General features: G+C 45.0%; 1 protein-coding gene across 3 annotated transcripts in view; it reads right to left on the bottom strand.

Annotated features, from left to right (window-relative positions):
• The window catches only part of rgs12b (regulator of G protein signaling 12b), a 246,225-nt gene that overhangs the window by 100,115 nt on the left and 119,591 nt on the right, over window positions 1-26,519 (bottom strand). For all 3 annotated transcript variants that reach the window (XM_059644885.1, XM_059644886.1, XM_059644887.1), the window contains exons 5-8: window positions 13,472-13,641; window positions 7,823-7,915; window positions 5,009-5,152; window positions 2,046-2,216 (exon numbers count right to left, since the gene is read on the bottom strand). In XM_059644885.1, the coding sequence (XP_059500868.1) occupies window positions 2,046-2,216; window positions 5,009-5,152; window positions 7,823-7,915; window positions 13,472-13,641 (578 nt within the window). The remainder of the gene's footprint in view (window positions 1-2,045; window positions 2,217-5,008; window positions 5,153-7,822; window positions 7,916-13,471; window positions 13,642-26,519) is intronic.

The following is a 26,519-nucleotide window of genomic DNA, read 5'->3' on the forward strand; positions in this document are numbered from 1 at the left end:
TGGCAGCGGCTTCCCAAACCCCACCCACCACCCACTGCCACCCCCACCATCAACTTTTAACTTCTTAAACTACCCTACCCCACCTGGAGAATCAAGTCGAAATGAGGGGAATTGAAGCATGGCCGGAGCTTAGGCAGAGCAGAGTGTACGAGCGTGGTCCTGGAGCAGGAGCAGTTCATGCACAGCCGAGTCACAGAGCTGGCAGTAGAACAAGCACTGCTGGTGCCTGGAGCAGGGAGCAGAGCAAGTCATGGGCCTAGTCCCAGAGCAGGGAGTAGAGCGAGTAGGGGTTCAAGTCCCAGAGCAGGCAGCAGAATGAGTCAGGGTTTGAATTCCAGAGCAGGGAGCAGAGCGAGTCATGGGCCAAGTTCCGGAGCAAGGAGCAGAGCAAGTCATCAGCTGAGCTCCAGAGCAGGGAGCAGAGCGAGTCACGGGCCGAGTTCCAGAGCAGGGAGCAGAGCGAGTCATGGGGCGAGTTCCAGAGCAGGGAGCAGAGCGAGTCATCGGCCGAGTTCCAGAGCAGGGAGCAGAGCGAGTCACGGCCCGAGTTCCAGAGCAGGGAGCAGAGCGAGTCATCGGCCGAGTTCCACAGCAGGGAGCAGAGCGAGTCATCGGCCGAGTTCCAGAGCAGGGAGCAGAGCGAGTCATCGGCCGAGTTCCAGAGCAGGGAGCAAAGTGAGTTGGTGGCCGAATCCCAGAGTGAGGGAGCAGAGCGAGCTGGGGGGGCGAGGCCCGGAGTGGGGAGCAGCGGGAGTTGGGGGCCGAGTCCCGGAGCTGTGAGCAGGATGAGTCCTGGACAAAGGCCAGTGCCTGGAGGCAGTATAGCCTTATGTTCTGAAGTCCAGCAGCCATAGACTCATTTGGAAAAGGACCATAGCTTGAGTACCTAAAGACACTTTTTATTCTTATTCTGGACTTTTTAAATTCTACATTCCCATGCCAATTTTTTTTAGTATTTCAATTCTGTGACAACACCTGAAGTATCTGTACTCACGTACCTAGTACGTAAGATGCCGCCAAGAGGCAACATTACAAACATTTCACTGCACTCACTGGAGTGCGTCTGACACTAAAAGATATTCTATTCTATTCTATTCTTGGTGTTACCATTGACCAGAAAATCACTGGACTCGTCAAAGTGGCTATAACAGCAGGTCAGAGGCGAGGAGTATTGCAGCAAGTAAGTCACCTCCTGACTCCCTAAAGTCTGTCCACCACCTACATGACACGGAATAATCCCCACTTGCCTGGGTGAGGGCAGCTGAAACAACATCCAAGAAGCTTGGCATTGTCCATGGCAAAGCAGCCCACTTGATTGGCAGCACACCCACAAGCATCTACTCCATACTGACACTCAGTAGCATCAGTGTGTACTATCTACAAGGTACACTGAAGAAAATCACCAAAGATCCTCAGACAGCTCCTTCCAAATGCACGACCACTTCAATCTAGAAGAACAGAGGCAGCAGATACATGGGAACACCAACACCAGCAAGCTCCCCCCCAAGTCACACACCATTCTGACTTGGAAATATATTGTTATTGCTTCACTGTCTCTGGGTCAGAATTCCTCCCAAATGACATTGTGGGTCAACCTTTAGCAGGTGGACTGCAGCAGTTCAAGAAAACAACTCACCACCACCTTCTCAAGGGCAACTAGGGGTGGGCAATAACGTGCTGGTCAGTCTGCAATGTCCACATCCCACAAATGTTAAAAATATTCTTTGGAAGATGTATTTGTTTTGATTCATTGTTTTTTAACCCTATCTCCTCTCCCTGTTTTCCTCATCTCTGGAGGCAAGCACAACATACTAGGCTGCTGTTCCACTGATGTCCCAAAATACCTCAAACAAGTCCAAATATGTCATGTGTATTTGGGAAGTGACTAATGTCAGGTTATGAGTCCAATCCTGACCTCACTTACATTCTGTACAGGGCTCTGGATAATGATCAGGAGTTGAAAATGCTCATTGTTATTCCTACCCCTCATCCATCCCATGGTACTAAGAAGTTAAACTTAAAAAATTGAAATGTTAAATACCTACTTTGTTTGGGGTAGATTGGTCTGAAGTGGTGCTGTGCCTTGATGCAGGGCTGCATGGTACCTGACAAGGATCAGGTAGGGAGCGACCTTCCACTTCTGCCAACATGCACTCTTGGTACAGTGTTGATTTCAGAAAGCGAGTGTAGCTGTCAAACTTCATCAGGTTAAAAATCTACTTTGGAAGAAGAAATAATGTAGACTTTTTTTTCTAAAATAGTTATTTTCAAATCAAAAGACGTGGTTAACATTACATTATGCATATGCTACTTAACACTAGATACTTGTGAAAAAATCCAGCTGAAAAACAAATGCATACATTGGCTTTATTATTCGAAGTCACCAACTACGATGACTGAAAATTTCCTTGCAGGTTAAAATGTTTTCTGCAATTAGGCCTACTTGACAGTATCAATAGTTCAACAAACAGACAACATCAGGACACAATCATCGCCTTGGAAGCTTCATCACAATACTACTTTGCATTTCTGAAGAGGGAAGATGAAATCAACATGCAAATTCAATTCCATGGTTTTGGAAGTCCCATTGAGAACATGATTCATTTGCGCCGGCACAATGCTCTGACCGAGAAAGAATTGAAGGTGAGTTTGTAGTTTGGAAGATCGCAGCAATTTATGCATCAACTTCTTCATCGATAATGTTCCATTGCTTTCAAACTGCATTTTCCACTCTGCAAGATAATAACTGTTAGAACAAGCAACAGTATCGGTAGATGGTCTATGGGGAATGCAATGTTACAAAACCCAATCCATTCAACCACATATTTCAGATATGTCAACAAATTAAATATTCCAGCACAGGATAAAACAAGGAAGATGAGAGTGAGGAGGCAATAGCTCTGATGACAAAAGAACAGAAATTTACCTTTATCCATTTGAGCAAAAAAGCAGGCACACAAATAAATAATCATCTCAGAATGCACATGTGCAATGGAGGCTACAGGGGGACTAAGAATGCCGAATTGTTGTCATGCGTATTGCTGAAAGGATGATTGGAACAGAATCTGTGGTAAATTTGAAGAAATACAGATGATGCATCTCAGGATGTTGGAGGAAGAACATTTATGGACTGAGGCAAATTGTATTGCCCTTTTCAGGAGTTATTAGGTTCATAATGAATTGAAACACTTCCTTCTGTGCTGAAAGCTTTAGTTTAGTTGCAGCTGGATCGCAATTTCTGTTCCTGGTAGTATTTAGCAAACTGTTAAAAGTGAATGTCACTGCACAGAATTCCAAACATGACTCCAATCAGTAGAGAAAATATCCAAGGGGTATGATGAGTTGTATCCTCTAATGTTGAACAATGCAGCTACAGATACAATGGAGGCACTGATGATAATCTTCCAAGAATCCTTAGATTGTGGAAAATTCTCAGAGGATTGAAAGATTGTGAACATAACACCATTATTACAAAGATACTTGGACAAAATAGTAAGCAAGTATTGCCAATTGAGGTCAACATGGGTAGATGTTCATGCCAGCAATGAAAGATGAAATAACAGGGTACTTAGTGTGCTTTAACATCCTACAGAGTTAACATCCTTTTATAAGGGGAAATAATACTTGACAAACTTGCGACAGTGCTTTGAGAAGGAAACAAACATTACTGATGAAGGACCACCAGTTGATGTAGTACATTGAGATTTCAACAAAGCATTTGATAAGGTACAGCTCATAAGGTGTCTCAAAAGAACAGAGTCCATGTGTTCAAGGGTAGTTTGTTAAGATGGACAGAGGACTGCATCACAAATAGAAGTAGAGTCGTAGCAACAGGATGGTAACTTACAGAATTGGCTGGCCAACAGAAGACAGCGAGTGGTAGTAGAAGGAAAATATTCTGCCTGGAAGTCAGTGGTGAGTGGAGTTCCACAGGGCTCTGGCCTTGGGCCTCTACTGTTTGTAATTTTTATGAATGACTTGGACGAGGGGATTGAAGGATGGGTCAGCAAGTTTGCAGACGACACAAAGGTCGGAGGTGTCGTTGACAGTGTAGAGGGCTGTTGTAGGCTGCAGCGGGACATTGACAGGATGCAGAGATGGGCTGAGAGGTGGCAGATGGAGTTCAACCTGGATAAATGCGAGGTGATGCATTTTGGAAGGTCGAATTTGAAAGCTGAGTACAGGATTAAGGATAGGATTCTTGGCCGCGTGGAGGAACAGAGGGATCTTGTTGTGCAGATACATAGATCTCTTAAAATGGCCACCCAAGTGGACAGGGTTGTTAAGAAAGCATATGGTGTTTTGGCTTTCATTAACAGGGGGATTGAGTTTAAGAGTCGTGAGATCTTGTTGCAGCTCTATGAAACTTTGGTTAGACCGCACTTGAAATACTGCGTCCAGTTCTGGGCGCACTATTATAGGAAAGATGTGGATGCTTTGGAGAGGGTTCAGAGGAGGTTTACCAGGATGCTGCCTGGACTGGAGGGCTTATCTTATGAAGAGAGGTTGACTGAGCTCGGTCTCTTTTCATTGGAGAAAAGGAGGAGGAGAGGGGACCTAATTGAGGTATACAAGATAATGAGAGGCATAGATAGAGTTGATAGCCAGAGACTATTTCCCAGGGCAGAAGTGGCTAGCACGAGGGGTCATAGTTTTAAGCTGGTTGGAGGAAAGTGTAGAGGGGATGTCAGAGGCAGGTTCTTTACGCAGAGAGTTGTGAGAGCATGGAATGCGTTGCCAGCAGCAGTTGTGGAAGCAAGGTCATTGGGCTCATTTAAGAGACTGCTGGACATGTATATGGTCACAGAAATTTGAGGGTGCATACATGAGGATCAATGGTCGGCACAACATTGTGGGCTGAAGGGCCTGTTCTGTGCTGTACTGTTCTATGTTCTATGTTCTAAAATATGTCAGTGCAACTTAATGTTTTTTGAGTGAGGAATTAGTGTGAAAAGAGTTTATTAGCAGAATATGTAAACAGACAAACGCTTTGTTTATTTTACTATACCTGCAGTTGTTGTTCTTTAAACATATCCGGGTGTGGTGCATTAATAATATCATCAGCTAACTGTGCCTGGCTATCGATATTGACTGGAGTATTTGCCTTGTTGGATAAAAAGTTGTTGTAGATTTCCCGAGCTCTATACAGAAGCTGTAAAACAATGGAATCACAAAGAAAAAGATATTAAGTTGTGTTTTACCAAGTTCAGGTTAATTATCAAACATCTGCTGTGATTAACATATGTGTACTTAAAATAAATAAGTACACAAGCAAAGTGAGGAAGATTGTATCACAAACAAGTTACCAGGTAGACAGATTCACGACTTCATAAATAACAAAATATTTAATCAAATGTTTCAGATACATACATTTGGGACTCATTTTTAATGGAACAAGGCAATAAGTACTTAAAATCTTCCAATCATAACCCTGTCACTGACATTCACTTTTGTTCTTAATGGCTGACCTGGCATCCGCACGTCCATTTTCCTCGTTTTTCCTGTAACCTTGATTCCCTACTGATCAAGAATCTGTGTAAGTCGATAAAATGCTCCACCTTACATTTGTTTATTTTTAGGTTTTCCATCAATTTGTTAGTTTCATAGTTGTCATTAATGAGGCCAGCATTTTAATTCAAATTTATTAAATTCAAACTCCCCTGGCTGCTGTGGTAGGTTTTAAATTCATTACTCCAAGCAAAAGGATTACTAACCCAATGACATTACCAGTATGCTATGGGGTATCCTTCTGCAAGTCATCTTGACCTACAACTCCATAGATGCTGAGCTACTGGACCTACTGAACATTTCCCACATGTTTATTAATGACTTGGATGAGGGGGTTGAAGGATGGGTCAGCAAGTTTGCAGACGACACAAAGGTCGGAGGTGTCGTTGACAGTGTAGAGGGCTGTTGTAGGCTGCAGCGGGACATTGACAGGATGCAGAGATGGGCTGAGAGGTGGCAGATGGAGTTCAACCTGGATAAATGTGAGGTGATGCATTTTGGAAGGTCGAATTTGAAAGCTGAGTACAGGATTAAGGATAGGATTCTTGGCAGTGTGGAGGAACAGAGGGATCTTGGTGTGCAGATACATAGATCCCTTAAAATGGCCACCCAAGTGGACAGGGTTGTTAAGAAAGCATATGGTGTTTTGGCTTTCATTAACAGGGGGATTGAGTTTAAGAGTCGTGAGATCTTGTTGCAGCTCTATAAAACTTTGGTTAGACCGCACTTGGAATACTGCGTCCAGTTCTGGGCGCCCTATTATAGGAAAGATGTGGATGCTTTGGAGAGGGTTCAGAGGAGGTTTACCAGGATGCTGCCTGGACTGGAGGGCTTATCTTATGAAGAGAGGTTGACTGAGCTCGGTCTCTTTTCATTGGAGAAAAGGAGGAGGAGAGGGGACCTAATTGAGGTATACAAGATAATGAGAGGCATAGATAGAGTTGATAGCCAGAGACTATTTCCCAGGGCAGAAATGGCTAGCACGAGGGGTCATAGTTTTAAGCTGGTTGGTGGAAAGTACAGAGGGGGTGTCAGAGGCAGGTTCTTTACGCAGAGAGTTGTGAGAGCATGGAATGCGTTGCCAGCAGCAGTTGTGGAAGCAAGGTCATTGGGCTCATTTAAGAGACTGCTGGACATGTATATGGTCACAGAAATTTGAGGGTGCATACATGAGGATCAATGGTCGGCACAACATTGTGGGCTGAAGGGCCTGTTCTGTGCTGTACTGTTCTATGTTCTATGTTCTATGTTTTGTTTCTCTTTGAGATTTTGATTTGTGCAGCCACATCACAACACGCTTTTCTGCATTACTTCAAGTTGAGTGTTCAAAAACTGGATTTTGCAACAAAACCTAGGAACAACATTTGCCTACAATAAAACACTAATCTGTGCAGAATAAGAGTATTCATGCCACTGAGTCTACAAAGACTCCTTTAAAGAGCAATCTAGTTAGTCTCACTACGCTGCTCCTTCTCCATATCTTTCAATTTTTCTCTTTTTTTAATTTAATTCCCTTTTAAAATCTACATTTGAATCTATAAATCACTCTCATGAACACGACATTCCAGATCCCAACCTCTTGCTGTGTTAAATGCATTTCCTTACTCGTCATCTCTGATTATTTTCCCTTGTCAACCTGAGTATTTTCAGCATTTTCAGTTTCCATTTTGGGTTAAGATTTTGTGTTTATTGAAAACTGACAAGTTGCAATGTGTTTCCTCATAGGTGTGAAACAGAATACAGATGTACTTGGTAGAATTTCTTTAAAAAATGTGTCATGAGTTAATTAAATCTTAGCTCTAGGAATGAGAGGTAGAGAGAGGATCACTGTATTCCCTCAAAGCTTTGACTGTCTCCGAGATGCCTTTCCTCCACACACTCCTCTTCTTCATTGTCTTTCTCTTTGACGGTTCTTGCAAAATCATATTGTACTATCTATAAAGCAGCGTTTTTATTGGAATATCTAAGTACTGTGAACATTGCAAATTTGAATAAAACAGTAAGTACTGGAAGTATTCAGTTGGTCAGGCACAATATGTGGAGAGAGAAAGGAAATGATAGCAGGTTTTGATTAAATGGTAAAGAGGAGTTACTAACTGCACTGCTGATATCAAGTCATGACAGTGCGACAAAAAGGATATGTTTAATTTTGTTCTTGTATGTATTACATCATTGTGATGGTATTATTAAAGTCTTTATGTTCATTTTGTGCCAACTGTATCCTTACAAGGAGGCAAAACCGAAAGGAGAGGAAGTGCAGGGGCAAGAACAGAGTCATGGAAAAAATTTCGAACTCTTTTAACTTATTTCTCACCTGTTTCTTGTCATTCTTAGGGATTTGACTGAAGTACTCACAGTTCTGCCAGAACAAAATATTTTCTTCACTGAATTCTTTCTTAAGGAACTCCTGACAACATAAAAAAACAAAATAGACTGAATAATAAGCTACTATATAACCGACCCAAGACAGATGCAGTTCTATTTATCTTGTCTACTGTGATACTCAATTCTACCCCATTTTCTGCATATAAACTGATGTTTTCCCAGCCACCATCAGTTCTGAGGGGGGGGGTCACTGAACCCAAAGTGTTAGGTGAAGACAAGTTATATACATATATTAAATGCATCAACTTGACTAAGGCAGTGATACTTTTGTGTATGTGTCAAAAAGTCGCAGTTTGATTATGAAGGCATAATCGAGAAAGATCCATAACTTGAAGAGCAAATAACAGGCAAAGAAATCTTGAGAAAATTCAATGCCTTGCTGTCATGCATAACAAATGCTCCTTTTTTCAAGGAAACCTGTCAAGCCAGGTAAAAAGCATGTCCTATTCATAGCTTTTAAAATATGAAGTTTACTCAGTATGGAATTTTCTGGAAATTACATTTCTTTCGAAAACAGACAACAACATGCTGCAAAGATGGCTACTGAGAATAATCTGACTTGATATGTGGAATCAAAACTGCCAGTTTTCCAAAACAACGTAAAGATAGGTTATTAGGATGTGCCACTGTCCATCTGCTGAGACCATTTGAGAGTTATTACTTTACTTGAATAGGTCATTCTGAAAGTAAGACGGTGACTGTCTCAAAGCTCCCTCCACTCTTCCTCCTCCCCAACATTTTTATTTGAGTCCACCAATACAGCAACTAGACTTGCTTGAACCAAGATTGCAAGTAATTAAACACATGATTAGGCATTTGGTCCATTGAGCCTGCTGTGCCGTTTGATTATGGCTCAAATGTTTCTCAACTCCATTTTTCTGCCTTCTCCCTGTAACCTTTGATCTCCATACTAATCAAGAATCTATCTATCTCTGTCTGAAAGACTCTGAATTACTTGGCCTCCATGGCCTTCTGTGGCAATGAGTTTCACAGCTTCACCACTCTTTGGCTGAAGAAATTTCTCTACATCTCATCAAATGCTGTGTCTTGTGCGAAAAACAAAATAGACAACAAACATATACAAAGAATGGTGTTAAAATGGCTATGGATGAAGTGGAGAGACACTTAAAATTCTTAGCAGATGCAAACTGCCCTAAGTAGAGCAACAATCAAAAAACCAATAACTTTAAATCATATCACCAAAATGTCTGATGAAACAGAACAGGTTATAATAAGCGATACAGTTTTCAGGTCAGGCCGCATCTTTAAATATGTTCAGATTCGCTCACTAAGACATGATAGTATTTAAGCAATGAATGCAGGGAAAAGTGAAGAGATCGATTTCCCAGTATTGTACTAGAAATCTAAGCAATGAGGAAAGGGTGGTGACACTTGAGCTTTATAATCAGGAAAGGTGATGTGATGTTAAAAGTATGCAAGCAAGTAAAGAGTATCATGACCTGCAAAAGCCTTTTGAACAGGATCCTACAATTCCTTCACACAGTCAGAAAGGGGAGATCAGATCTGCAGCAAGACACAGCTGAATGATTATAGAGCTTGGGGATTTATCTGAAACCCCCTCCAGAGGAAGGATGATGTTAAACTTGATAGGATCAGAACAAATTTACAAGGATGTTGCTGGGACTGGAGGACTCAAGTCATACAGAGAGGCTGAATAGGCTGGGGCTCATATCCCCGGAGCATCGGAGACTGAGGGTGGCCATATAGAGGCTTATAAAACCAAGAGGGACATGGATAGCATGAATAGCCAAGATGTTTTCTCTAGAGTGAGGGCATCCAAAACGATAAGTCACAGGTCTAAGGTGAGATGGGAAAGATTTTAAAAGGTGTCTGTCTCTAACTTTCTGCAGTGTTCCACCAAAGCTCAACACAAGCTGGAGGAACAATGCCTCATTTTATGCTTGGGGACACTGCAGCCCTCCGGATTCAATATTGAGTTCCCTACACCACACACTAGGCCTTGTTATCACATAACCTCCAATTACACACCACCTGTTGGTAATCACTAACAGTCCCCATTAACAACTATTCACCCTCCCAGCCTGATTGTTATCAACTCCTTGGTCTGTCCAACTGTTCTTCTCTCTCTAGGCTCTATCCAATCGTTTACTCGCTACCCCACTGCCTCCCTATTTTCTGCATATAAACTGATGTTTTCCCAGCCACCATCAGTTCTGAGGAGGGGTCACTGGACCCAAAACGTTAACACTAATTTTTTTCTTCACAGATGCTGCCAGACCTGCTGAGCTTTTTCATCAACTTCTGTTTTCATTCAAGATTTTAAAAGGGTCTGAGAGGTAACTTTTTTTTATTCATTCACGGGATGAGGGAGTCACTGGCCAGGCAGAATTTACTCACCATTCTTAATTGCCCAGAGGGCAGTTAAGAGTCAACCAGATGGCTGTGGGTCTGGAGCCAGACCAGATAAGCGTGGCAGTTTCCTTCCTTAAAAGACATTAGAAGGGTTTTTCTTCTGACAATTGGCAATGGATTCATGGTCATTAGATTCTTAATGCCAGATATTTATTGTGCTCAAATTCCACCTACAAAAGGTAGGATTCAAACCTGGGTCCCCAGAACACTATCTGGGTCTCTGGATTAACAGTCCAGCAATAATACCACTAGGCCATAGCCTCCCCAATTTCCATGTAGCGGGTGATGCATCTATGGAACGAGCTGCCAGAGGAAGTGGTGGAGACAGGTACAATTATATTTCAAAGGCACCTGGATGGGCATATGAATAGGAAGTATTTACAGGGATATGGGTCAAATACCAGCAAATGGGACTACATCAGATTGGGATGTGTGGTCAGCCTGGACTACTTGGATTGAGGGATCTGTTTCCATGCTGACTATGAGACTTTGGAGGCAGTGTGAGAATTTGGTCCAGAGAGAAAGAGATGCTTTTTTGGCTCATAGCTTTGTAGAATTTTTTTAAACAAGATAAATTGAAGCCAGAATCAAAAGGCCAAAGAACAAAGAGTGACATCACAGGAAAACCATAAAATTCACAGGTTGGTAATATGTGCAAATGTGACTATTTAGTATAAATCACTTTCTGATTGAAGGTAAATAGGAAAAATATTTTGAGATTCCAAACTAAACAACCAAAATTAAGAACTAAGTAAATACAACAGAGATGCAGGTCCAGGTGATGTATTATACCTGCATGATGTGGGAACTGGTAGGCCCCACTACAGTTCACAGTGGTCACATCTGCAACAAGTGTTGGCTGTTCCTGGAATTCCAGCTCAAAGTTGTGGAGTCTGAGCTTTGAACATGCAACACATGTGGGAAAGGGGCAGTTACCTGGAAGCTGTGTTTCAGGAGACAGTCATATGCCTGGGGGAGAAAATACAATAGTCTGGGGAACAGGCATTGTTCTCTGTTGCCAGGATTAAGAGTCCCAAAGGCTATGGTACTGTTTAGGGTCAGGATATTTTATCTGGCCTGTAGAGCAACTGGAAGTGGGAGAGCCAAGATCCAGTTGTGGTGGCCTACGTAGGGACCAACAAAATACTTAGAAAGAAGTAAGAGGTTCTACTGAGGGAATATGAACAGCTAGGGACTAAATTAAAAAGCAGAATCAAAAATGGAATAATCTCTAGATTACTATCTGAGACACAGCTAATCGACACAGCATAAAAAGATTAAAGAGGTGTGGCTTAAAGATTGGTGTTGGAGAAATGGGTTCAAATTCATGAGACATTGATACCAATACGAGGGAAAGAAGGAGCTGTGTGTATGGAATGAGTTGCCAGAGGTAAAACTGTAACATTTAAAAAGCACCTGGATGGGTATACGGATAGGAAGGGCTTAAAGGGATTATGGCCAAATGCTGGCAAATGGCACCAGGTCAGATTGGGATATCTGGTCAGCGTGGATGAGTTGGACTGAAGGTCTGTTTCCATGCTGGTATGATTCAACTGTTAAACCACTAATTTCTTTTCACACTTGTGCATAACCAATTGAATTTACAGTGTAGTTCATAATCCTACAACATAATGATTTGATCACTTCTATTGCATTCTACACTGATTAATATGCCTACAAGAATTAACACATGAAGAAAAAGACAAATGAAACAGGAGGAAGAAAGTTGTTAATCGAAATTACAATTGACATAGAAGGTTTTAGGAATATAAAACTTGAAGTTTCTTTGTTCTAACACTGACTCAAGTTCCTCCAAAAGGCTTAAGAGGTAAATGCATCATCTTGCCCTCATCTTCTCAGGTCACCTGATAACTAACTTCACAAATTCTTATCAGTCCACCTCCCTATTTTCTGCATATAAACTGACATTTTCCCAGCTGCCATTGTGTTCTGAGGAAGGGTCACCAGGCCTAAAATGTTAACCCTGTTTTCTCCTTGACAGATGCTGTCAGACCTGCTGAGCTTTTCCAACAACTTTATTTTTGTCATGTCCTGCCCGCTTATCCTAGGTAATCAATCATAATCATTGACTCCAAATTATGCCCAAAAAGGGCATAGAGACTTTATTCCAACATGTCTCATTTCCTTTCCTCACTAAACATCACTGTGCAAGTTAAACACTACTGTTCACAGTTATGGTCTGATACTGTGGGATCTCTCTAGCTCTAAGGTATTGATCACCAACAATGAAATTCTTTGACCATTTCTTCAGCTCCTACACCCAGATATTTTTAAGTTCCTTTAACACTTCTTCACTAATGTTCAGACACTGAACAACTTAGGCTCCGTGGACTGTGCAATATGGCAAATAATGGTCATTGTTCACTTTTTAATCTTAACAGCATTCACAGCTAAATTTAAGGCCATTCTTTGCCAAGCACAACATAATCAAATTTTCTTGCACATCACTGGATAATGATTAGAAGAGGCAAGGATCCCATTCCTAACTCAAATCAATAGGTAATAGTAATTCACCAACTATTTTGTCATCAGAGTTCAGCTTGTTTGGTTTAACTAGGAAGCTAGTCTGAGGACTTTCACACTGTTTATGAAAACTTTGAGAACATTTGTTCATTTTTTTTTGGGAAAACCTTAGTAGTTCCTGTAAAAAAAAAACTAGACTTCAAATGTGGGTGAAGGAATACCAATTTAATCTGAATGTGAATTAATAAAGTTAATTTACTGCTCTTCTATACTACTGGAATTTCAAATAATTATCTGCAGTTATCCCACGGAACAATTAAATCCTGGAAAAGAAGTAAATTACAAAATCAAAATTGGAGACTAGCTCTTGTGAAAGCTTAAGAGTGGCACATGCAAATCAAAAACAAAAATCTTTAAACATTAAATATGGACCAAATACTTATTAAAGCATTAAAAACGTACCCATTCAAGACTTACAATGTAAAAAAAAGACCCACTTTATAAGGCATCGAATTCCATCTATTTCTCTTGCTGATTCTTTCCTTGAAAAAAAAATGTTGCATCATCTCTTGAACAAGCAAGGCAGAAGATGACCAACGATATGGTATACAGAGAGTTAGTTCAGATATTTGCCACATCGCTCACCTTCCAAAATGTACTACTTTTCAGAGTTGTATTGCAGTTAGTAGGGCATACTTACCGAGAAGTATCTGATGCCAACTGGGTCTTGCAGGAGACGTTCAAAGCAAGCAGCCCAACTAGCTACCTGCCGTTCCACCTGTTTTCTGCAGCTCTGGACACTGGGAAGACTGGCATTGCTGTTTATGCTGTTCTCACTGTTGTAGTTCTTCAGGTCTGCACTGTTTAACTCTGCCAAACAAGATAATAATCATGCATCTCACACACAGATTTGTACTGTACTGCACTGTAACCTGCAATAAATCAAAACCAGTGTCATCATAAACACTGAAAACAACAGAATCATAAAGACTGGAATTCATGATCATTTGGATAGTCATTGACGTTGACAAAAGATTCCACAAAACTGAGAAATCTCTGTGATGTGGTAACCCCTTTTCAGATGTCAATTTAAACCTAGCATCAAAACAAGGATGTCCATACATCTAGTATCAGAGATAATGGGAACTGCAGATGCTGGAGAATCCAAGACAACAAAATGTGAGGCTGGATGAACACAGCAGGCCAAGCAGCATCTCAGGAGCACAAAAGTTTCGGGCCTAGACCTTTCATCAGAGAGGGGGATGGGGTGAGGGTTCTGGAATAAATAGGGAGAGATGGGGAGGCGGACCGAAGATGGAGAGAAAAGAAGATAGGTGGAGAGAGTATAGGTGGGGAGGTAGGGAGGGGATAGGTCAGTCCAGGGAAGACGGACAGGTCAAGGAGGTGGGATGAGGTTAGTAGGTAGATGGGGGTGCGGCTTGGGGTGGGAGGAAGAACAGGTTAGGGAGGCGGAGACAGGTTGGACTGGTTTTGGGATGCAGTGGGTGGAGTGGAGGAGCTGGGCTGGTTGTGTGGTGCAGTGGGGGGAGGGGAAGAACTGGGCTGGTTTAGGGATGCAGTAGGGGAAGGGGAGATTTTGAAACTGGTGAAGTCCACATTGATACCATTAGGCTGCAGGGTTCCCAGGCGGAATATGAGTTGCTGTTCCTGCAATCTTCGGGTGGCATCATTGTGGCACTGCAGGACGCCCATGATAGACATGTCATCTAAAGAATGGGAGGGGGAGTGGAAATGGTTTGCGACGGGGAGGTGCAGTAGTTTGTTGCGAACTGAGCAGAGGTGTTCTGCAAAGCGGTCTCCAAGCCTCCACTTGGTTTCCCCAATGTAGAGGAAGCCACACCGGGTACAGTGGATGCAGTATACCACATTGGCAGATGTGCAGGTGAACCTCTGCTTAATGTGGATTGTCATCTTGGGGCCTGGGATAGGGGTGAGGGGGGAGGTGTGGGGGCAGGTGTAGCATTTCCTGTGGTTGCAGGGGAAGGTGCCGAGTGTGGTGGGGTTGGAGGGCAGTGTGGAGCGAACAAGGGAGTCACGGAGAGAGTGGTTTCTCCGGAAAACAGACAGGGGTGGGGATGGAAAAATGTCTTGGGTGGTGGGGTCGGATTGTAGATGGCAGAAGTGTCGGAGGATGATGCGTTGTATCCGGAGGTTGGTGGGGTGGTGTGTGAGAACGAGGGGGATTCTCTTTGGGCGGTTGTGGCGGGGGCAGGGTGTGAGAGACGTGTTGCGGGAAATATGGGAGACGCGGTCGAGGGCGTTCTTGATCACTGTGGGGGGAAACTTGCGGTCCTTGAAGAATTTGGACATCTGGGATGTGCGGGAGTGGAATGCCTCATCCTGGGAGCAGATGCGGCGAAGGCGGAGGAATTGGGAATAGGGGAAGGAATTTTTGCAGGAGGGTGGGTGGGAGGAGGTGTATTCTAGGTAGCTGTGGGAGTCGGTGGGCTTGAAATGGACATCAGTTACAAGCTGGTTGCCTGAGATGGAGACTGAGGTCCAGGAAGGTGAGGGATGTGCTGGAGATGGCCCAGGTGAACTGAAGGTTGGGGTGGAAGGTGTTGATGAAGTGGATGAACTGTTCGAGCTCCTCTGGGGAGCAAAAGGCGGCGCCAATAGAGTCATCAATGTACCGGAGGAAGAGGTGGGCTTTGGGACCTGTGTAGGTGCGGAAGAGGGACTGTTCCACGTAACCTACAAAGAGGCAGGCATAGCTGGGGCCCATGCGGGTGCCCATGGCCACCCCCTTAGTCTGTAGGAAGTGGGAGGAGTCAAAAGAGACGTTGTTGAGGGTGAGGACGAGTTCGGCTAGGCGGATAAGGGTGTCGGTGGAGGGGGACTGGTCGGGCCTGCGGGACAGGAAGAAGCGGAGGGCCTTGAGGCCATCTGCATGCGGAATGCAGGTGTATAGGGACTGGACGTCCATGGTGAAGATGAGGTGTTGGGGGCCAGGGAATTGGAAGTCCTGGGGGAGGTGGAGGGCGTGGGTGGTGTCACAGACGTAGGTGGGGAGTTCCTGGACCAAGGGGGAGAAAATGGAGTCCAGATAGGTGGAGATGAGTTCGGTGGGGCAGGAGCAGGCTGAGACGATTGGTCGACCGGGGCAGGCAGGTTTGTGGATTTTGGGAAGGAGATAGAAACGGGCCGTGCGGGGTTGGGGAACAATGAGGTTGGAGGCTGTGGGTGGGAGGTCCCCTGAGGTGATGAGGTCATGAATGGTGTTGGAGATGATGGTTTGGTGCTCGGGTGTGGGGTCATGATCGAGGGGGCGGTAGGAGGTGGTGTCGGAGAGTTGGCGTCTGGCCTCGGCGATGTAGAGGTCAGTGCGTCATACTACCACTGCGCCACCCTTGTCTGCGGGTTTGATGGTGAGGTTGGGGTTGGAGCGGAGGGAGCGGAGGGCTGCCCGTTCTGCAGGGGAGAGGTTGGAGTGGGTGAGAGGGGTGGAGAGGTTGAGGCGGTTAATGTCTCGACGGCAGTTAGAGATGAAGAGGTCGAGGGAGGGTAGGAGGCCTGGGGGTGGTGTCCAGGAGGAGGACTTGTATTGGAAGCGGGTGAAGGGGTCAGTGGAGGGAGGGTTAGGTTCCCGGTAGAAGAATGGTATCAATGTGGACTTCACCAGTTTCAAAATCTCCCCTTCCCCTACTGCATCCCTAAACCAGCCCAGTTCGTCCCCTCCCCCCACTGCACCACACAACCAGCCCAGCTCCTCCACTCCACCCACTGCATCCCAAAACCAGTCCAACCTGTCTCCGCCTCCCTAACCTGTTCTTCCTCTCACCCATCCCTTCCTCCCACCCCAAGCCACACCCCCATCTACCTACTAACCTCATCCCACCTCCTTGACCTGTCCGTCTTCCCTGGACTGACCTATCCCCTCCCTACCTCCCCACCTATACTCTCTCCACCTATCTTCTTTTCTCTCCATCTTCGGTCCGCCTCCCCCTCTCTCCCTATTTATTCCAGAACCCTTACCCCATCCCCCTCTCTAGGTCTAGGCCCGAAACGTCAGCTTTTGTGCTCCTGAGATGCTGTTTGGCCTGCTGTGTTCATCCAGCCTCACATTTTGTTGTCCATACATCTAGTAACAGTGATGATATCAAGTAGGTTAAAAATTCAAACACATTGATGTATTCTCGCAGAAGCTTATTAAGTACAATCCACCAGTTTTTCAACTATTAATTATAATTTTCCAGAAAGTGAAATAAATGACTGGAAAATACACATGGCATGAAGGGAGAAGCTGTGCTGTAGATCTCTAGGACTATGACTATTATGAATGATCCATTCTCTGAACTTTAAGAAACATTCTTCCACCTCAAGTTATAACTACCATTTGCTTATCTACTTATTTATTCACTGCTCAGCATTAAGCTGTTTGAGAAACTAGATCCTTTTGTAGGGTCATCGTCGCACAACAGACTCTTCGGTCCAACTCGTCCATGCCGAACAGGTGTCCAAAACGTAATCCTAAGTTTATAAGATTTATACAACTCCAATTTCTGTCAAATGGTATCCTATTTACCTGTATTTGGTCCATATCCTTCTAAACCTTTCACATTCCTGCCCAAATGTCTTTTCAATGTTATAACGGTAACCACCTCTACCACTTCCTATGGCAGCTCATTCTGTATATGCACCACCCTCTGTGTGAAAAAGTTTCCCCTTAGGTCCCTTTTAAATCTTTCCCCTTTTACCTTAATCCTATGCCTTCTAGTTTTGCTTTTACAAAAAGGTTACCTCCAGGAAGCTTATGCTTAAGTCTTTAGGTGAAAACATGGCCAAAAAAACTGTGAAGCCAAAAACTGCTGATGAACTTTTTTTCCAGGCTTGAGATTTAACTCACTAGCAGTGAGAATTGTCATGTTAAGAAAAATCCTACATATGTCCAGCATTTTTCATGATCTCAAGGAATTCTAAAATGCTTCACAGCTAATTAAGTACTTTTAGTTCAGTCATTATGGTCAAGGTCCAAAGACAAATCTCTGACCAGAAAGCAAATGCTCCTAACCTAGGAATTCAGCTTGCAAAATTAATCTCCATTTCTGATGACAAGAATTTCTTTTTCCAATAAAACAATTATGTTCCCTGTATATATTCCATTTTCCTTCCATCATGGCAGTGTGGATCTATCTACAGCACATGAACTGTAGCGATTCAAGAAGGCAACTCGCAACAAACTTCAGAAGGGCAACTAGCTATGGGCATAAGTGCTCGCCAGCCAGTGACACACAGGTCCTGCGACTGAATTTTTGAAAAAATTAATTTTCACCTCTAGAATGTACCTTTTCCCACTTATATTTGTTTCTTAAATGACCACAGAACTCTAATCTTGCCTTTAATTTATTACTTTAGCTAAATTCATGGACTTCTCTGGATAGGATTGACTGAGACATAATACTTGAATAAAAGAAGAAAAAAGGTGCATTAACTACCGAAAAGGCAAAACATGGCCTGTATCGATAAATGACGCATTAGCGTACCTCAAATTTTTGTAAAAAATCAACTTAAGTCTATGTATGTCAAACAGCTTCAAACTACACATATCAAACCAAAAGAAATCCTCATGGTTTTGAACTACTTTAATACACCAGCTATCAGTGAATATATTTTATAAAAGAAAACAGTTTATGCACCTAATCTCTCATCTTCTCCCCAATTCAGAAATGATTTCATCTTACGAACATATGAACAAGGAGCAGGTGTAGGCCATTAGCCTCGCAGGTCTGTTCCACTAGTTAGTAGGTTCTTGTGGTGTAGTGGTAATGTCCATACCTTTGAGCCAGGAGACACGAGTTCAAGAGCCACCTGCTCCAGAGGTGTCTGATAATATCTCTGAACAAGTTAATTAGAAAATATCTACTCCACCAGTTAAGGAGATCATGACTGTAACTCCAAATTCACATTCCTTCCTACACTAACAGCCTTTCACTTCCGTGCTTAACAAGAATCCATCCAACTCTGCCTTAAAAATAGTCAAAGATTTGGCTTCCACTGCCTAAGAGATTTTCTAAGATTCATGACTCCCTGTGGGGAAAAAGAAATCACCTCATCTCTTAAATAGGCAAGCACAGTGAGCCCAAGTTTTAGATTATCCCATTAGAGGAAAAGGTCTCTCCGTATCTATCCAATCAAGGTGCCTGAGAACTTTAGATAACAAGGTGTGCATCTGGAGGAACACAGCAGGCCAGGCAGTATCAGAGGAGCAGGAAAGCTGACGTTTCGGGTCTGAACCCTTCTTCGGACTCAAGCATCAGAATTTCCTACTATCTCTGCCTGAGAACTTTATATGTTTCATGCAATTTAGCTCTTACATTCTGAAATCCAGCAGTTAGAAACCAAGCATGTCTAACCTTTCCTCATAAGACACACTGTCCAATCCAGGATTAAGTCAGATAAGCACTTATACACGCAAAGAATATTTGAACTGTTTCCAACATATTTACATATTTCCTTAAATAAGGTGAATAATACAGTAAACAATACGCCAGACATGGTCTCATCCGTGCCCTGGTGAAAAGCACAGCCTTCCTACTTTTGTACTCAAATCCCCTCATGGTAAACAATAACATTCTATTAGCTTTGCTCATTTATGCCATAACTGGAAAAGCTGAGCAGGTCTGGCAACGTCTGTGAAGAAAAATGAGAGTTAACATTTCGGGTCCAATTTTCTCAATTCTGAGGAACGGTCACCGGACCCAAAACATTAACTCTCATTTTTTCTTCACAGATGCTGCTAGACCTGCTGAGCTTTTCCAGTTACTTTGTTTTTGTTCCTGATTTACAGCATCTACAGGTCTTCCAGTTTTTATTAGGATAGAATGCAGGTACAGCAAGACCTGCTGAGCTTTTCCAGCAACTTCCTTTCCTATCTTTCTTTGTGTCATCAGCAAATTTATTGAGCATATCATCATCCAAACCATTTATGTAGATTATCAACAGGTGAGGTCCCATCACTGACCCCTGTGGTACAACTCTCATCCTGCCAAACTGAAAAAGATTCATTTTGTGTCTACTGGCTGCTTCCTGTTATCCAGCCAATCTTCTGTAAATGCTAATATGGCTTCTAGAGATCTAAGCAAATAACACCTGCTTTTTCCCCTTTGTCCAAAGCACGTTATTTTGTAAAAGAACTCTGATAGATGGTTTAACATGATTCCCTTTTCACAAAATAATGTTGACTCTGCCTGATTACTTTGAATTTATCTAAGCACAATAACTTATTAAATAATAGCTTCTAACATTTTCTCCTTGACATATTAAACGAACTGGCTCGTAGTTTCCTGTTTTCCATCTCTCTCCTTTTTCAAATAAAGGAGTTACATTTCTTACCTCCCAATATCAAGGGATGTTCCCAGATTTAGGGAGTTTTGAAATATTAAAATTAATGTATAAGCATGTCCCTAGCCACTTCTTTAAAGATCTTGGGATGAAGTCCATCTAGACCTAATACTTAGGAACATGGGAACAGGAATAAGCCATTCAGCCCCTTCAGCCTGCTCCACTATAACTGATCTGTGCTCTAACTCCATATGCCAAGCTTGGAGTAATATCCCTTGATACTCTTGCAAAATCAAACTTTGTCTAGCTCAGATTTAAACTGAACAACTGATTAGCATCGGCCATTTTTTGAAGAAAAACTCCAAACCTCCAATATTCTTTGCGTGTATAAGTGCTTTCTAACAGCTCTCCCAAATGGCCTTGCCCTTGTCAGCCCACGGACCCAACAATTTATTCAGGGCCACTTCTCTGTTGATTATAATTTCCTGAATTCCTCCTTCCCTTCCATTTCTTGATTTATTGCTGTTTTTGGAATGTAACTTGTAGGCTTTATAACATAAATTGATGCAAAACAATGCTTCAAAGTAATACAAACACTTCGGTACTATTAATCTTGGTTCCCTGTTGCACGCGCTTTGTGAATAACAAACAATCCCCACTATACTAAGTACACAAGTATAAAAGTGACCAGATATTTACTGTTCCCTGTCCTCGCTGAAAATACTGAGTCTGTTATTAATGCCACATTGTGTCAGTAAATGTCAGTAGACTACTTACTTTCAAATGTTCTTGGTCTGAATGTAAATTCACATGGGCAATACATTTACCAACTGAGCAGTGTTGAGAATTTGGCCACTATACTAACTTCCAACTTATCTGTCTATGCTGCTGTTAAACACTGTCAACCAGTATTATATCACAACGTATTAAAATACTGGAAACTTTACCAGAACAATTCTAGGCTAGCAAATAGAGGAGTACCCTACAACTGCAATCAGCAGTTTTTTCACTAATATGTACTTTTAAACTTGGGGATTTCTGTTTAAAAATTGCCTAAGGCATAATTTAGGCAAAAACAATATTAAGATAATACATCTCAGCTTTGAGCAGTGAGGAAAATATCACAGTTCAGGATGTATAATGAAAAGGCATACTGTCTCCATTTACCTGTTCGTACCTGGTAGGATCCACTGTAATGCCGTCTCACCAAATATTTCAAACTATTCACTGGAAACCAACCTCCAGAATCCATGCCAGTCTCAACTGTACTTTCCCAGCAGCAACTGGAGGCTAACTACTGTCAGCCTCTGTGACATTTTGTGCAGATTCTCTAACTCCTACATCAAGAAAATGTAGCTCATTCTCCGAATGGCTGAACATATACCACAGACCAGTTGAGTTTGCTTCCCCACATGATCAAAACAATTCTCTTCCTCATGACCGCAAGTACAGGAAACAGATAGAATGTCAAAGACAAAGCTTTAAGAGTGTTAGCTAAATTATTGAGGAGGGCTTATACCCTTTCGTTACCACAGAAACGTGAATTATTGAAGAACCAGTGGGAAAATGTATCTTGTGCTAAAGAGTGAAATACAGGGAAACGTCCTATGTATAGGAAATGATAGCAAAATAATATAGGAAACTAAACTGGGATCATTTTAAAGCTACATTCCTGGAATTCAGATGTAAGAAAACAGAATTTGGATATGTTAATGTCTGTCAGAGCTTTTAATTTTAGAAAATTGCAAGCTTAAAGGATAGCTGTGGAACATTTCCATAAATTTCATTTTAAAGCTGGTTGTTGATTGGTTATATTATAAATCCATTCAATGTAACTCAAATGAGTGCAATACTGCCTCCTTCAGGTGCTCGCCACCACAACATGAAATATTAACTGATGCCAGCTACAGTGCTCTACTGATATCACTACCTGTGATATCAGTAGAAACCACTTTATTTGCATTGATAATTTGCTGTGGTACATTCAAAATTTAAAACTATACTAATGGCAGCATTAAGGTTTTTCCCTAAAAAAACTGAACTGTTTCCATGGATAGATATCATTAGTTAGTCTACGTAATTCAGCAGAAGAAAGCATTCAAAATAATACTGATAATATATCTCGCTGGGTAATATTGGCATTCATTGAGGTTTAATCTTAAACCCCTGCTTTGAGGCTTTAAATGCAGGATTTAAGTTAATAAAAAGCCAAGCTAACTAAAAGCACATGACTGTATAATAGAAGCACTTTCTGGATGTGAGTTTGCTCGCTGAGCTGGAAGGTTCGTTTTCAGACGTTTCGTCACTTTTTTTTATTTGAAAAAATATGCTTTATTCATAGAATGTACAAAAAATAAAACATTTATACACCTACCCAGTCATGCAAGCCGCTCCGGGTTACCCGGGGGTACGTACACCAACTAAAGGAAAAAAACAAAACAGAGAAAAAAAAACAAAGCAAAGAAACCGCCCCGGCAGTCGTCACCCCGCACAATCCCAGTTGGCCCCCTGACCAGTTGGGGAAGGCGCCAGCTGGGCCCAGTTACCAGATAGGGCCCTTTTTCCTATTCTGGACGAGGGGTTTCATACGGTGGTCTTTCCCCAGCGCGCCTCGGCGGCGGCTGCCCCAAGCTTTAGTGCGTCCCTCAGCACGTAGTCCTGGACCTTGGAGTGTGCCAGTCTGCAACACTCGGTCGGGGTCAGTTCTTTCAGCTGGCAGACCAGCAAGTTGCGGGCAGACCAAAGAGCGTCTTTCACCACATTGATGGTCCTCCAGGCGCAGTTGATGTTGGTCTCGATGTGCGTCCCCGGAAACAGCCCGTAGAGCACGGAGTCCCGCGTCACGGAGCTGCTCGGGACGAACCTCGACAAATACCACTGCATCCCCCTCCAGACCTCCTGCGCACAGGCACACTCCAGAAGGAGGTGATCGACAGTCTCGTCCCCCCTGCAGCCACCTCGAGGGCAGCGTGCGGTGGTGCAGAGATTCCGGGCATGCATAAAGGATCTCACTGGCAGAGCCCCTCTCACCGCCAGCCAAGCAATGTCCTTGTGCTTGTTTGAAAGGTCTGGCAATGACGCATTCTGCCAGATGACTTTGGCAGTCTGCGTGGGGAACCACACAACGGGATCCACCCTCTCCTGTTCCCGAAGGGTCCTGAGGATACTATGTGCTGACCACTGCCTGACGGCCTTGTGGTCAAAGGTGTTTCCTTTCAAAAATTTCTCCACGAAGGACAGGGGGTACGGAACGGTCCATCTACTCGGAGCGTTCCGCGGCAACGAGGCCAGGCCCACCCTTCGCAACACCGGGGACAGGTAGAACCTCAGTAAGTAGTGACACTTGGTGTTTGCATACTGAGGATCTACGCACAGCTTGATGCAGCCACACACAAAGATAGCCGTCAGGGCGAGGGTGGCGATCGGTACGCCCTTTCCCCCATTTCCCAGGTCTTTGTACATGGTGTCTCTGCGGACCCGGTCCATCCTCGATCACCAAATGAAGTGGAAGATGGCCCGGGTGACTGCAGCGGCGCAGGTCCAGGGAATAGGTCAGGCCTGTGCCACATACAACAGTACCGAAAGCCCCTCGCACCTGACAACCAGGTTCTTACCCGCGATGGAGAGGGGCCGGAGCGTCCACCTGCCCAGCTACTGCTTCAATTTGGCGATACGCTCCTCCCAAGTCTTAGTGCATGCCCCAGCTCCACCAAACCAAACACCCAGCACCTTCAGGTAGTCTGTCCTGACGGTGAAGGGGGTGAAGGGGATGAAGGAGCGGTCGTCCCAGTTCCCGAAGAACATGACCTCGCTCTTACCCCTATTGACTTTGGCACCCGAGGCCAGTTCAAACTGGCCTCTGATGTCCAATAGTCTACTCACCGACCGACGATCGGTGCGGAAGACGGCGACATCGTCCATGTACAGGGAGGTCTTGACCTGAAGGCCTCCACTGCCTGGGATAGTCACGCCCTTCGGGCTCACGTCCTTCCTGATGGAGGCAGCGAAGGGCTCCACACAGCACACGAACAAGGCAGGAGAGAGTGGGCAGCCCTGCCTGACTCCAGATCTAACAGAAAAACTGTCTGATTCCCACCCGTTGATCGAGACTGCGCTAACGATGTTGGCGTAGAGCAGCCGGATCCAATTGCGGATGCCCTCCCCGATCCCCAATTTGGAGAGGACGTCCCTCATGTAAGCATGAGAGACCCTGTCGAAGGCCTTCTCCTGGTCCAGGCTGACGAGGCAGGTGTCCATCCGCCTGTCCTGTACGTAGGCGATCGTATCCCTGATGAGCGCGAGGCTCTCAGCGATCTTCCTGCCCGGCACAGCACAGGTTTGGTCGGGTGAATCACTGACTCCAGGACAGACCTGACCCGGTTGGCAATGACCTTAGCCAGGATTTTGTAGTCCACGTTCAAAAGTGAAATGGGACGCCAATTCTTAATTTCTTCCCTCTCCCCCTTCCTCTTGTAAATGAGGGTGATGATGCCCTCCCTCATGGGCTTGCACATTTCCCCTGCCCGAAGCGCACTATCGTACACCTTCAGCAGGTCCTGGCCGACCAGGCCCCACAGAGCGGAATACAGCTCGACCGGTAAGCCGTCACTTCCGGGAGTCCTATTCTTCTCCAAGGACTTGAAGGCTCTGGCCAGCTCGTCCAGAGATATCGGCCGGTCCAGCCACTCCCTCGTGCCGTCGTCTAAGACCTCCGTGATAGACGACAGGAACGACTCGGAGGCCGTGCTGTCCGTGGGCTTCGTGTCGTACAGTCCGGCATAGAAGGATCTGCTGATCCTCAAAACGTCGGGCCGAGACGACGTCCTCCTTCAGCCGGCTAAGCACAGAGCTCTCTTTGTGCGAAACGCGAGCACGTCTCGTCCTGCTCCACGGAGCGGACCCTGGACCGGAAGATTATCCTGGAGGCCTCCGCGGCGAAGAGCGAGGCTTGCTGGCCCCTCACCTCGCGGAGGTCCTCCGTGACATCGACCCCCATCAACTGCAGAAGGAGCAGGTTCTGCACCCTTTTCTGGAGTCACGACAGCTTTCCCCGCCTCTCTCTTGCCTTCTGAACACCCTTGAGGACAAAGAACCTCTTGATGTTCTCCTTCACCGTCTCCCACCAGTCGCCTGGAGACTCAAAGAGGGGTTTCACGGTTCTCCAACCGGCGTACACCCTCTTAAGCTCCTCGACATTCTCTGGGGTCAACAGAGTCGTGTTGAGCTTCCACGTCCCCTTGCCGGCTGGCTGGTCGTCCTGTAAGTGACAGTCGGCCAGCAGGAGGCAGTGGTCAGAGAAGAACACCGGCTCGACGCCGGTGGACCTGACCGAGAACATCCTTGACACAAACAGGAAGTCTACCCTTGAGCAGATAGACCCGTCTGGCCGCATACAGGTGTACCTCTGCTGCGCTCCGTCTGCAGGGGTGCTGAAGACGTCGAGCAGCTTGGCGTCCTTCACCGTGCCCATCAGGAATCTGGACGTGACGTCCAGTTGAATCCCCCTACCCGCTGTCCCCACGCCGGATCTTCCATCTGCATCAATGATGCAGTTGAAGTCTCCGCCTAGGATGACCGGCCTGGACGTAGCCAGCAGGGATGGAAGCCGCTGCAGGACGGCCAACCGCTCACTCCGTACCGCTGGGGCGTACACGTTGATCAGCCTCAGGGGAACATTCCTGTAGGTGATGTCAGCCACTAGGAGGCGCCGCCCCCCCCACCACCTCCTGAACTTGAGAGATGGTGAAGTCGCGCCCCCGCAGCAGAATAGCCGGGCCCGAGGAGCGACAGTCATTACACCCCGACCAGATCGAAGGCCCACAGGTCCAGGCGCCGGACCATTTCCCGTACCTGCCGAGGTGCGGTATCCCGCACTCCTGCAGAAACAGGAGGTCCGCCTTGATGGTGGTCAGGTAGGCCAACGTGGACACACATCTCGTGGTTGACTTGACGCTGCGCACATTAATGCTCGCAACTCGTACCCCCATTGTGGGCAGTGACCGCAGTACCCTCCCCAAGTCCAAGGTCCAGCCCCTCCATCTGTCCCTTCATGCCCATTGCCTGGGCTAACTGCTGGATGCTCTCTGGGCTCAGGAAACCGTCCGTGCTGCCTTCCGGGTGGCAACCCCCGTCAGGGGTGCGGAGGCAGGAGGGTCCGGCTCCGGGTCAGGCTGGGGGCGCGCTGTTTCCTCCTTCCCGCCTGGAAGTTCCGGGGGGCCCTCCAGTGCTCCAGCGGCACTTGACTGGGTGTCGGAGGGAGCCTCAGGACGCCTCCCGTCACCTGGAAGCAGGGTGCTGCTTTCCTTCCCCCTCGAGACCTTTAACTTCTGCTTCGGGTGGGCCCTCTCCGAATCCTCCTCGTCAGAGGAGCTCTTTATAGCCCTCCTGTAGCTGCCTCTTCCCGCCTGATGGTTGCGGTTCCTGGGCCCATCGACGCACCTTCCTCC

This window comes from Stegostoma tigrinum, chromosome 3 (assembly GCF_030684315.1).
Source record: "Stegostoma tigrinum isolate sSteTig4 chromosome 3, sSteTig4.hap1, whole genome shotgun sequence".
NCBI classification, from domain to species: domain Eukaryota; kingdom Metazoa; phylum Chordata; class Chondrichthyes; order Orectolobiformes; family Stegostomatidae; genus Stegostoma; species Stegostoma tigrinum.